The 13,888-nt window shown below is 48.7% G+C and overlaps 1 protein-coding gene across 3 annotated transcripts in view; it reads right to left on the bottom strand.

Annotated features, from left to right (window-relative positions):
• Window positions 1-12,436, bottom strand: part of FGFR3 (fibroblast growth factor receptor 3) — a 56,938-nt gene extending 44,502 nt beyond the window's left edge. For all 3 annotated transcript variants that reach the window (XM_030492189.1, XM_030492190.2, XM_030492191.1), the window contains exons 1-2: window positions 12,312-12,436; window positions 11,921-12,131 (exon numbers count right to left, since the gene is read on the bottom strand). In XM_030492189.1, the coding sequence (XP_030348049.1) occupies window positions 11,921-12,083 (163 nt within the window). In that variant the 5' untranslated portion in view covers window positions 12,084-12,131; window positions 12,312-12,436. The remainder of the gene's footprint in view (window positions 1-11,920; window positions 12,132-12,311) is intronic.
• Between the last annotated feature and the right edge of the window lie 1,452 nt (window positions 12,437-13,888).

The raw sequence follows: 13,888 nt of genomic DNA, 5'->3' as shown, positions 1-13,888 counted from the left end.
ACGTGAATCAAAATAAGTAAATATTCCCCTTTTTGCAAGTTTCCCTTGAGTAACATAAAATGGTATTTTTCAAAGACACCCATTTCTCAGTAATAAGACGCAGAACTTCCAAGTCTTCTCTGCTAGCCCTTTCCAGCTGTGTAAAAGGAAAAACAAAACAATTTGGGGGCCACTCTGTCTGCATACTTAGTAAAGAAAACAAAGGTCAAACATTCGAAATGCAAAGGTTGGTGATTAAGCCCAGAAATCCATATCTAGGCATCAAAATGAGTAGCCGGATTTTGAGAGTGCTGAAGCAATTTAAATGCAGAGCCTGACCTGGCTCAGCATCTTTCAAAACCAAGCCTGTTATTTCAGTGCCTCAAGCAAGATTTAGGTGCCAGGTTCCCAAGTTGGGAGAAGTTTAACAGTAATCTTCTTTTGGGAAGTCTGATCCACTTTAATCTAAAGTCACAAATGACAAATGGATTTTGTTATGTAGAAAGCACATCTAATTGAATCTGCAACACTTAGTCCTTGTGTTAAACTCAATTCTTATCCTTCAGTATTATTATTAGGAGTCGGGAGAGATAGTGAAAGAAAAGTAGATGTTGAAAATTCCTTTATTTCTCCTCTTTAAATAAGGCTGCTAAAGGGATTAGACAGCTTTGAGTTCACTGCTCTGTTAAATCAACCTTACAATATTTTTTCAGCTTGTTTGACTTGCTCTTTCTGTATACATTTGTGTTTTCACCTTTCTGCATTCAAATCCCACGCTTAGCGTTTGTTCTGCGCTTCTCACAGGAAACTTGGTCAGTTCTTTATTTGTATTAAGTCTACTGAGTTATAGAAAACAGACTTGGAAAACAATCCCTAAATTAGCAGGACTTACCGGCTTCCATGCATACGCACACACACACAGGGCATCACATACCATCTGACCCAAACGCGGTGGTTTATCATTTCCAGCAGCAACAGCAGGGCATCAGGTTCACCAGAACGGACCTTTTAATGGTCTCCTGCAACCGTATCTATTACGGTGGGTTTTGGACTGTGCGTAATAAATTAAGAGAGAGTTCAAGGAAGTCATGCATGCCTCGGTTCCCGCTGCCTTCAAGCAGTTTTAATGTCCCCCAAATAATCATCTTCTACAAACTGTACTATGTTAGGATCCAGTATTGCCAGAAGCAGGTTAGATGCCCCTATACGCAGCTTGTTTTAATGCTGCTGTAAGGAAATGTAGACCCTCTACAGAGGGCCCTTTCCAGCGTCCTGCAGCAAGACACGGCTGGTCCTACCTGAACCAGCCAGAGACCTTCCACAGGCACTTTTGTATGCCTGCCCTATCCTCTGCAGCCTGATATTCCCAGCTTTTCCCTTCCTTACCCCACCACGAATACTTTTTAAAACTCCTTCTCTCCGAGAACAATCACCCAAGTGTCTGAGATGGATGCTGTTGCGACAGCAGGGATAGTCATTGAAACAAGCAAGCCAAGGGAGAATAAAACAGCCACTTATCTATGGCAGATACAAAATATGGATGATAAAAACTGAGCCCAGCAGCAACTCAAGGGCTGGATTTGCCTTAAAGTCAGGCACCGAGGTAAGCTCCTGCCCTGCTCACTTGGGTGGGATGGGTGGCTGAACCACCAGCTTGTACCACTGGTGAAGAGACGAAGTTGGACAACCTCTCCACGTATTTGTACCTATCTATTCCCGTTGATGCATATACCCACAAATGGAGCAAGACCTGCCCACAGCATTCCAGCCCCTTCACTCCCTTTTGGAGCGCGGGTGGCTAATTCAGGGCCATCTCCTCTTCCTCCCTGCCCGAGGATACTACATGTTGCTCCCCTAACTGCTTTTTCTCATCCTCAGAATGGCCAGGATCAAGCACCGGGTGAAGATATTCCCGCAAAGACTGCACTGTTTGTCTGCACTTCATTTGCTATGCACTGGGAGGAGGGGGGCAGTGGGGGAGAAAACCTCCACTTCAAACATTTACACTTATTTTGAAAGCACCTGAGGAGGTTTCAGGCCTTTTTTTGCCAGGACTAACACATTCCACCCACAAGATGACGTTGTTTGGGTTGTTGAAAGCTCCTCGCAGGAAGGATTTACATTATGTGGTCACCAGACCCAGGCAAACAGCTCGGTTTCTCGGCAGTGAACCATTGTCGAAACCAGAGTGGAAGGTACAAACCTGCCCCTTTTTGTCCCCGCACCAAGGGAGATGAGGCATAGGAGAACCCCTGCTATCTACTTCTGTGTTGTTCTCATCCCTTCATGAAGACTTTTCCTCCCAAATCCCCTGACGCCAACAGCCTACACATGAAAATGAGGCAGAAATCTCATTCCTTCACTAAAGAACAACATAGGTCAGAATCCCAGTACAACTCATAAACACTTTCTAGGAGTTATTTTCCTTTTTGTCTGGGCAGATTGCAAAGCATTTCTGTGGCAGGAGGCTTCAGGTTTGGGTTTCCTTTGCCTCCTTGTCCAAATACCAGCAAGAGTAATTGAACCACTGGCCAAAAGAAAATTGTGACCCATTCGTCCATACTCTGGAAGTTCCCATTTGCTCCTGCAGCTCTCTCTACTCCACCTGGACTGAAGGAAAGAGAAGGTATTGCTGTCGAGGTGCCCCCTCCAAGACACCCAAGGCTGACAGAAAAGTTGAGCATCTGTAACACTGTATTTACTTAAATGTCACAGTATTTATTGTATTTATATTGTAACCCAGATAGGAGGGGAGCTGGGGTGGCTTTACCCAGTATCTTCAAGACTAACGTCAGCATCCCCCAATAGCCGCTCATACCCTTGTTTTCAAGCCAGGGAAATCAGGAGACTGGAAAGCCTGAAACTTATTTTTTATGCTTAATTACAGATCTCAAGTGCCTGACACCAGGCCCTCACTCATTATGCTTCTGACACTGATGCCGAGCTGGAACCAACGCTTTGCGCTCACTCATCACTCACTACGTTCACGAGTGTTTTAACTCCGAAGAAGGTGGGTGATGGATTTGTAGCAACTTCAAGCAGGGATGCAGAGAGGACACCATCTGCTGCTCCTTACTGCTGTTTTTTCCTTCCTTTCTGTAATTAATCAATTCGCAAATTGGAAGGGCAGACTTTTCCTGCAGCCTCCTCCTCCCATCACCCCTGCGAAGCAAAGGCTAAGGACACATCAGGGCTGCTGCAAGGTCTAAGTGCTGCCCGTGGAGCGTGAAGCAGCATTAGGGCCGGTCAGTGGGAGTGCTGGGCTCCCAGCCCTGCGGCTCATCCCACCCAGGGGCCTCCCAGGGCCCAATCCACCACACACAGCAAAAAAAGAGGCTTTCTGAGTTTTCCCTGGAATAAAATAATAATGTTTTCACAGAAACCATGCATAACACACCGGCTGTAAAAATTCATGCGGTTTTTCTTTCTCCTTCTTTTTTCCCCGCTGCATTAACTCATAGCTCATCTCTTATGCAGTAAATACCAGCTAATTTATGCACCTCCGTTTACCAGCCCCCCCACTTGAACCCCCAGCCTATTAACATAACTATTTAAACTGGACATGTTTTCTCAAACATTCTTCTTTCATAAACTGCCAAGTGACAGTTGTTTACTGTCAACAAGCCTGGGTACTCTAAGACAGGGAGAAATATGCCCTTTCGAAAGGCAGATGTATCGGCTACCAAAGGAAGATTAAAATCTGGTGTTTTTCTCTTCTCCCTCCCCAAAAATGCTTTATTCGTACAGATACACATGATACAGATCAGGAGAGACGGTTCTATGCCTAATTCCAGTCATTCTTTTAATTAAAGACAGGCTCACAGAGGATTTATCTTTGGTTGCACATGCTAGTTGTCAGGGCACACTCATAATCTTCCCATTGCAACTGGTTTTTCCCCTTCACTTTTAGCTCTGATACCCCCCATCTCCCAAAGCACATCTCGGGGAATCAACATGCTCAATTTGCACAGATCATGCTACCGGCTAGAAACAAAACTCTTGCCTGGGGGAATTTATATAGACAAGTTATAAAAACTTAAACGAAGATCAAATCATCAGTTAGTTCAAGACCTACAGGCTCCAAACAAGCTGCTCAAGTATTTTGCTGGGAGGGAATTTCTTCCGCTTGAGTCTTGCACATGAAAGCGGGGGGGGATATGAAAAAACCAAACCTCAAATCCTCTGAGAAAACTCTTTTTTCCCTGCTCTGACAGCTCATAAAGTGCCGGGAAAGCTCCTCACCGGCTCCTATCCCGGTGCAAGGGTCTTGGAGCACTGAATGCCGGCTCGGTCCCGGCTCGCTGCAGACCCCTGCGGGGGATTATTAACACTTTCCCCGGCGCATTGTGCGGCCCACAGATCACAGCACTGGGGGCTAATGCCGGCCGACACTGATACAATGGCAATAAGGATGGGGCATGAGCGGATGGCGGCCGGCACTGCGGCTTGGCTCCACGCAGGACTTGCGCCAGAGTGACAGGGGGGGCCCGGGCGATGGCCATCACCATCGCCTCAGGTCGTTACCATCACATTTTGGGCTGTGATGCTACCATCGATTTGCACCAAAGCTGGAGTTATAAAAACCAAGATGGGAAGTGAAGGTTTGCGTTACAGCAGGGTGAGAGGAACGGGAGGTCACAGAGAGCCGGCTCCAGGGATTGCCCCCATGAAGCAGCACCAGGCATCTCCCCACCCCCAAAGCGGGGAGCCCTTTTACTCGCTGAGTTTCCTCTGCTTGTTAAAATGTTTGGGTCATTAGAAAACTTCCCAAACAATCCCTGCTTATGCTAAATAGCTGCTCCCACCACGATCTGTGAAGGGCTTCAGCCTGCTCCCTTGGAAATCAATGGGGGCTTTTTGCTTTGGATTCAATAGGCGCAAGATCAGGACCTCATTATTATTTTTACAGGACTACAAGCAGCAGAGAATGGTAAAACCCCTAAACAAAGCAACAACCCATGGCCAAACTTGCCATGAAGGATCTTTACAAGCTCTGCCAAGCATCAAAGTAAAATTAAAAATCCAGTTCTTGGGAGCTTTTCAGGTTTTTTGACAGGGAAAGTGTAAGGTTGATAAAAGCTGGTCTCATCATTTGGATCCAGGAACTTCTCCCATAGCTCACTTTTCCTCAGAAGAAAAGCCTTCATATAGGCTTATTTTGCCTTCCCCAGGGGGAGAAAGAGGAGATGAGTCGTCAGTCCAGGGTGATGCAGTTACCCTGCGGTACCCTGTGGAGCCCTGAGCAGAAACACCCTCAGGACTTCATATGATCTCCTCTGCACTACACCACAATGAAACCCCACCAGTCCCTCTGCAGAGCCACCACCAGCAACACAAGGCACCAGACAGCTCCAGGATATGTGTCCTGCTATGGGGACCACATCTGCACCCCATCTCCACAAGGGCCAGGAGATCACCTAGCAGTGATCTGGTCTTCAAAGCTTTACTGATTTAACTACATCAGCTGAAATACTTTAATGAGATTCCTTGTGAACAGCACAAGGTACTCTGGTGCAATAAAGACAGAAGTATAAAACACACTACTTTCTACATTAAATGAAAATAAGCTGACAAATACTTCCATCAGTTATCAAACAGCAGGAGTTGGGAAGTCAGCCTTGCAGGTCTCTGGCATGCCATGGTGTACCACGATCGCCTGTTACTTCCTTTCCTTAAATACCTTATACTTAAGCTAAGGGATGTAGGAGGCTTGGCTCCTTGGGTAAAAAGGAAAAAGGGAAAGAAAATCCAAACCAACATGCTGCCATGTGTCAGCTTGACATTTGCAGGTAGTTCAATAATGCACAGTACAATCCCTGGGTGCAAACACCGACACCGAGGTCCCCATGCTGTGGCCTTCCCAGGGAAGAGTGCCTTCAGCACACAGCGCAGCCTGCAGAACTTCCCTTGCTTGGAGAGAGTCATCCTAGACTTCGTCCTTTCCTCACCCGAAAACTTGGAACCCTTCTCACTTCTGAGTCATTAACACTCTTAACCCCTCGCAACCTGCAGAAATGGCACAGCCCCAAAATCTCACAGATGCTAAGCGTGTAAGCACATGGTAATTGTTTTGCATACAGTTCTGCGTGATAAAGAAATCTCCTTCCAAGTTTTAATATAACCTCTTTATTTAACTAACTCTTTATCTTCCCCTGCTTTCTAGATTTGAGAAAGCAAGGCCAGCACACGAGACCTACCACCCCCTCTGCAATAAATACCACACCTTTTTTAGATGAGTACATCTGAAACTGAAGCAGTTACTGAAGAAAGGCTTTCTTGCTTGACTGTGCTGCTATATTCTTCATAAAATAAAAAGCTTTGCTATGCTGCATAACCTGTCACAGGAAAAATATAAATAAAAAGTTAACTTCCTGGCTAGTCCCTACCCACCTGAATGCGACAACCCCCCAGAGAGCCTATCAGAATAATAGGGCAGGTTTACGTGTGATTACCTTTCACATTTTAACTACAAAGTTTACCAAAGGTTTTACTCAGCTCGTATCTCACAGTTCTTGTTTGCTTTTGATATTACAGAAACTTCCTGGTCATTCAAGCCAAGGAGCAGATACTTTAGGGGTAAGCACACCGCATTCACCGCAGGAATAAAAGCCCTTCTTCACACATTCAGGGCTTTAAATCATATCTGCGGCACTTGGCAACCTGAGCTGTGAGTGTATCAGAAAGGGGGCACCGGGACAGTCAGCTCTGCTTTAGAGAAAAAGTACATATTTTTTTACAAGATCCCCAGATAAACAGCCAAAAGAGCAGCAAACAGTAAACTGATAAGCTCTGTAGGAGGCCAAGAAAAAAAAGTCAGGGTGTAACAAGGTATTTTAAGGTGCTTTCGGTATCGTACGTGTCTTCAGACATGGCTTTAGCCCAGTGTTTGCACAGGGGATGCTATCAGATTTACTCCCCCTAACAGCAGGGATTGCCTACTTCCACATACTGTGAAAGGCTTTGCTGAACCACAGTCCCATTTGCTGCAATAAAAAGATGTAAGGCAAATTTTTACCAAGCCACCATCCTCTCTGGCATCCAGCCTAGTACATGGAGGAGAATAACGTTTATTAACTAACCAGTATTAAAAGAGATGAAATGGCAAACACTGAAACATCAAACCATGCTATCAAATGGCTTGGAGGGTGCCGAGTCAGCAGGCAATTTCAAGCTGGGTTTTGTATTTGGGTTTTGAGGGGTCAGAAAAAAAAAAGGAACAGGTATGGAGAGCCAAACAAGCTCCCAAGACATAGGAAAAGTTACAAACATGTAACACACTAGGAAAAAAAAGTCTACTCAAACAGAGAACAGAATAAAGTTGTTTTAATTGATTGTGTATGAGGTTCAGCCTAGCTCGGAGAAACTCGCCAAATTGGGGAGTGAATTTCACTTCTATTTTTAGTAGAAATATCTGAATTTGCAATATTCGTGCTTGGTCTACCCCACATATACTAAAAATTGCCAAAAGCTAAACTGGAGTATGGTTGGACTTGATGATCTTAAAGGTCTTTTCCAACCTAGTTGATTCCATGAGAACCACACAGCCACTTCTCCACCTATTCTGAAGTATGCGGGCTCATGCCCAGGCTCCAGCGCTGGACCCTATATGCTTCAAGGACCAGCCAGAAAAACCCAGCAGCAGGCCATGCCCTAAAACCTTAGCTGAAATTGAAGTTCAACTAATGCCTTCAGTCACAGACAGCTCTCAGATCACTGTCAGAAATGGCTTGGTCAAACGCTTTTGTAAACTGGAGTTTTATTAACTGCTCAGAAACTGGGCTGATTCCCTGTCTTTTAGAGTCTCCAAGTGAAACAGCAGATGTACGCGGTAGATTTTCAGGGAGGACAGCTTTCTAAGCATATAGTTGGGTGTCAAAGTTCACTTTTATTGACTATATTTTAAGAAGAAATATTTTGTTTCCCAGCCTTATAGAGGTGGGGGGAAAGTCCTCCTCCAGCTTCATGCAAGATTTCAGCTTTGTCCAGGCAGCAGAATATGTCTCACTCGACGGAAACAGTCCGGATGCAGCAGGGATGCAGCCATCAAGACCTCTTTAGCGTTTGCCCAACTTCAAAACTCAAACTCAGGCAGGCTTTGGGACAGGTATACTTTCCCAAATAGCACTGAAGATTTGTTGGAGGGAGTCATAAAAGTCACCATGCTGGTCAGAGTGGCTTACTTTAATTGCATGATTTAATTAGCAAATCAACACTTCACTACACAATTTTCAGATTTACTTTCATCACGTTCCCTACTCGGTGGTTGTTAATAAAGTCTTAATTAAAAGAAAAAAGAAACCCTCAGATTTAATTGGAGTGACCCTTGTCAATACGTGTAGAAGACCTGACATTATACAGCTAGTATCAAATATATTTAATGAGTCCATCTCTGCACTGGAATGGACTTTGTAGTTCACTATTTGTTAGTTAAGAGATAGATTTTTGTATAAGCCATATTTTATCATCCTTTAGTTGTGTCCTCTTGTTTTATCACTTGGTAAAACATGCTAATCTCAACATTAAAGACAATGTTTAGCTGTTAATGAGAACAAACAGATCAACTTTTAATCTCAAAACAGTTATCACTCATAGCTGCCCACTGAATCTAAAGTGTTTCTGGTCTCAGGCAAAGGTAGGAAGCACCATCAATATAAAAGAGACTCTTTTCAGACAGTTTTAACACATAAAGCCGGAGGACAGCTCCAGGAATGGCTGGTGCCATTTGGGACTCACTGCAATACCCTTATAATTTCAAGGTGAACTTTGAAATGCTCAAACATACAAAGCAAAGCGACACAGATCACCGTACCCTACACCTTGGACCCATTACTGGGTGCGTGCCAAAAGGCTATGAGAGCCTGGTTGCCACCAGCTGCATGAAGCGAACATCTCAACCAGCGCATTCAAAGTTCTTCAAGTGCATCAACCAGTTCTTCCAAAGCAGAAAAGTCATAGGAATTGGTACATGCCCTCCCATTCAACTTAAACAAAATCCTGAAAGAGCCCCTCTTCCGTTCTTTTGGCTTGAAAACTGCCTGTGCAGTAACTGTGAGTGACAGTTTGACTCCAGTGCTGCACAAGGGAACTTCGGTTCCTGCTCCTGACAGATTGGGAGAGCTCTCCCCTTCCCGCACAAACCTGCTCAGACGTTAGCGGTCCTCTATACAACTCTTTCAATGCACACAGGCAGCTTTAGCAGCTAACTAGTGCACTACAAATCCTAAGCAGCCCAGAAATTCCCTTTTTCCACGTATACCATATGCAGACAGACACATGCAAACCAGTCACAGGAGACATGCCGGTTTATCAGAAGTTTTTAAAAGCAAAATGCTCCTGTTTCAGTTGGTCTGCTCTCTAAGAAAACAACCAGCGTTACTTGACATTCACAAATCGTACCAAGTAATATCTTTATCTGAATACTAATGCAAATTGGACGGGCTTTTTTATATTGATGTCTATTCTGTGGCTGCTGAATAGAGTGACCGCATGCTCAAGGCTGCAAAGGAGTTCACTGACCTCCCTAATCATCTCTGTCATAGCCCCTGAATGACATACACATTCAATCCTGCCTCGCCTCTCTACTTTCATTCATAAAAAAAAGAAAAAAGGGGGGTGGGGGGGAAATTTGACATTGTTCTTCCTGCAGCAGCCCCGAGAAAGGGAGAGAAGAGAAACTCAGCCCAGATGAGGCCCCTGGTGTTTTTAGTTTAGCTTCTATTCAGCAACAGCCCCGCCATCTGCCTCCTTCCTGCCAACAGCCGAACACCTCCCTGCGGAGATGTTAAAACCTGCACCCCCTCCACCTCCGCTAATAGCGAGTATTCATATTAGCAAACATACACATACCTCCAGAATGCCTCCCTTCAATGTGTGTTTTATGTAGCTGAGTATAGGCACAAAGCAGTAGCTGTTATAGCCTTCACAGCCCCGTGTGGAGAATTAGATCACTGGGGAAAAATCCTTCCAAGCCCCTTTATGGAAAATAAGGCCTTAGACTGTAAATGCAAAGCCCAGCGAACAACAACCTTCAGTAATGAGCCAATACCCCATGGCCCATTTGACTAGGAGAAAGAATTTGCTTTTTACCATTCAATTCAAAAAGACTGAAAAAGTAAAATGTGTTTTTACTTGGCTCTGAAGGTTTATATTCTTTACAGTTTCTTTTGCACAACCTTTCCCCCCCCAGGTCGGACGGGCAGCGGGTGCCCCTGTGCTTGCGGGGCTGCTGGCTTCGGCACAGAGCTGGGCGAGCAGTGCTGGCTTCAAGCTTCCCTGCAGCACACGTGGTTGGTGGTAGTGGGAGAGCCACCAGCATCTCTATGCACCCCCCAGCCTGTTCATAGTGATGGAGTGACCCTTGGAGACTTCGTTCCATGTTAGAGTTAACAGGAGCTCTCCACACAGAGCCGAATCCTGCTCCCAGGGAGCACAGATGGGGTTGACAGTGACAACTTTGCCTTGGAGAAGGCTGACAGAGTGGTAGGAGAGCCTGTCCTGAGGATTTCTACCGGAGCCCCTAGAAATTCCAACCCATCGCTGAGCTCACATACATCTGATGATGTTTCCCTCAGTGTGACCTCTGAGTATGCCACTTGTTACAACTCCAACAGCACCCTAAAGCCTTAACTTGCAAAGGTGTCTTAGAGCACGAGGAGGGTTTAGCACCACTTGAACACATCATCAGCCCCCAGCTACAGGCTGAAGGTGCGGGTGGAAACCCAGGGGACCACCGAGGTTGCTCCCTACCTCATGGGTTCAACCCTGCCCCAAGTGCCAGTGCCTATATGTACGTACTTAAGCCTAAACCAGGAAGAAGTGGGGACACTCTGCTTCTGCCGCTTCCCACCCCTGCAACGAGCCCAGGCTGCTTGCCTCCTCCTGCACACGGACCTCAACTGCTCTGACCAAGTCGCTGAGATGTTGCCCCATAAATCAATTCTTTTGGCTGTGAAAAATGAGCCAAACGAGTTACACTAAGAATCTGGTGTTTTATTAGGACTTTCTTGAAAACAAAACCAACCCCCGGTGTGATTTATAGCTTTAACCAAAAGGGGTATGAAAGTAATGCCCCCACCCCCCAACCTCCACGAAGCCCATTTATTCCCCTGTCACTTTTTTGGCAAACAGGCTTCAAACCCTTTCCTGAACAATGGAAACTTTCTGCCGGGTACATGTAACCCCGAAACAGGGGGCTGCGAGGGGGCTCCCTTCCATTAAAGAGCTTTGAAAAATAAACAGGGACTCAGGTAGCAGCTGAGGCGTATCAGAGACACGTTTCAAACCCGCCGTGTATCATTAAGAAAACCTCAACAGCAAACTAAACAGCTTTTGTCCAATGTGTCAACTTTTTTTCACTTCCAATCGCAGCGCTGCCACTCGAGGGGGGACCTTCGCTGGCTACCCCGAAACGCTGTTCCCCGCTCAGCACAGCCGCGGTTCCTAAGCTGCGATCCAGTGTGTGCCTGCCCGGAGCTGGCGCAACTCGTTTCGCTCCTAAAACGTAGCTACAAACGACCCTTCCTCACTTTTCCCACCCGAGCACACACAGTCCCGAGCACTTCTGATGTGCGCTGAAGATGCGCGCTACGGAGGCATCCTTCCTTCCCCAACCGCAGCCACTGGTCCCACCCGGGGTGCTGCATGCACTGCCACGGCGGGGAGAGGACTCAAGGAGAGTCTTAAAAGCAGTTCTTCCCTTCTGGGCGCCTCTGCGGCTTGCCCGAGACGCGGAGAGAGGAGGAGCACCCGGCCCGCCCGGCTGCAGCCTCCCGGGTTCCGAACTCCCGCTCCCAAGACGGCTCCGGCAGTCCGTACCCGGCCAGCTCCGCTCTCCGAGAGGCGGGCTCGTAGCGCCAAACCGAGCCCCGCCGCGGCCGATCCTCCCTTCCCGACCCGATCCGCAGCGCGGAGCACGTGTGCGCGGCCGCGCAGGCTGCCTTACCTGCCGGCTGCCCGCCGCTCCTCTCCGCCGCCGCTCCGCCGCCCCGCCGCCCTGCCGGCATCCCTCCGACGGCCGCCGCCAGGCACAGGCACCAGACGGAGCCCCAGGCCGCCCGCATGCCTCCGGCACGGCGCCGGGGCAGCGCACCGCCCGCCTCAGACATCCCGCGGCCGCATGCTGCCGCCGCTCACCGCTCCGCTCCGCCGCCGCGCTGCCGGGAGAGGGAAAGAGGCGCTCAGGGGAGGGGAGGACGAACCGCCCCGCCCCTGGTGCCGACACGGAGTAGGAGGAAAAATAAGGGTAAAAAAGAAAAATAGTAGTAAAAAGGGAGGGAAAAAGTGGTGGATGGAGTAAAAACGCGCGGGGGGACGCGCTGAGTGCGGGCGCCTACCTGCGCAAGCCCCGCGGCTGGCCGCGCACCGCGCATGGAGGGAGCGAGCGCGCCCGCCCGCAGCAGCCCCGTCCAGCGCTCGCCCGTCCGCCCGCCGCCGCGGCTCTCCTGCGTCTGCTCGCCGCGGCGCGGGCGCGGAGCGGGGCGGCAGCGATGTCTCCGCCCGCCGGGCCGGGCCGCCCGCCCCGCCGCCCCGCCCCGCCCCGCCGCCGCCGCCGCGGGGGGCCGCGCCCGCCGCCCGCTCCGCTCCGCACCCGGCCCCCGGGGCTGCGGGGGGGATGATGAACGGGGCTCCGCTGGGAGGGGGAAGGAGGCGGCCGGGCCGCTGGGTTCTCCCGCCAAGCGCTCGGGGTGAGGCAGGCGCCCTTTTCCCATGGACGTGAGTTAAAGTTGGCTCAACCTCCCGAAGCGCTCCCGTGGTGGCACCCGTGTGATTCCTTTCTCTGGCCCTAGAAGTGCGCGGTTTCTGAGAAGAGGCGGTGGGAAGGGGCTGGAGGGTGTCCGTGGACCAAATGACGAGCAGCGCTTCGGCTCAGTCTGAGGACTTGCACAGCTAAGGGCAGTACACCCTCTCCCCCGGCACGGTTGCCATGCTGTACCCCGGCATGAAGCCACCTGCAATTTGAGACCCCCGACTTCACCCACCAAACCCCAGAATCGGTGTGTTTTAGTGATAGGAATAATCACAGCCTCTGCAGACTCTGCATGTTTGCTGCTTTAATAAAACCTAATTATATGTCACTTACATCTAGTTATGATTACAAGGATCTAGTTACGGTTTGGGATCATAGTTATAGTTTGGGATAGAGACCTCTTACACAGCTGAGCTGCCTAAGTGACATGCCTCAGTTCCTGCTGACAGGCGATCCGAGCAGCTTCGCACGGAGAAGTCACAGCTCTGCTTTAATCCCCCTTGACGCAACAGCTCGTTCGCCAAAAATAGATGCAAATATTAGCAGAGCTGAAAATGCTCGGCACAGGGGGCCCCAAAACCCCAACCTGCGTAAGAGCCAAGCTGAGGTTTTTCGGGCCAGAGGAAAAGCCAGGGCGGTGCGGAGGTTTGGCATAAGCGAGGGATACAGCGGGGACCGCTGGTGGCCGCTGAGGAGGGCTCAGAGTTTGTGCTGTTGTCGCTGCGACCGGGATCTGTCTTGATACCTTTATCAGGCACAGAGGCTCTGACATCTCAATACTGGCGCACTGTGTGGGGAAGCATTGAGACGGGGCTGCGGCGAGGAAATCCTACATGTCAGCAGAGACCCTCACCAGTGACACCATCGGTTTTAAATGAAAACAATGAGGGGAAAAGCAGACAGAGAAATAAAATGTGGTTATTTCACCGTCACAGAGACGGCTTGGCAGCATGTCAGACTGCGCGATGTTTGCTCTCACAACTGCTGCGCTGGAGGTGCCAGCAAATCGATACAAATAAAAACAACGGCAGCACCATTAGAACACTGCATGAGGAGTCGTTGCCGCCGTTCTTTTGAAGATGACTTTTGGCATAAGCAGGGCCAAATTCTGATCTCATGTAAAGTCAGCAGGGTAAGAGCAACACCCATTATTGTTGCTATTCT

This window comes from Strigops habroptila, chromosome 7, assembly GCF_004027225.2.
Source record: "Strigops habroptila isolate Jane chromosome 7, bStrHab1.2.pri, whole genome shotgun sequence".
Classification (NCBI taxonomy): Eukaryota; Metazoa; Chordata; class Aves; order Psittaciformes; family Psittacidae; genus Strigops; species Strigops habroptila.
The sequence above is the reverse complement of the archived record's forward strand: the minus strand, read 5'-3'. Positions and strand labels throughout refer to the sequence as shown.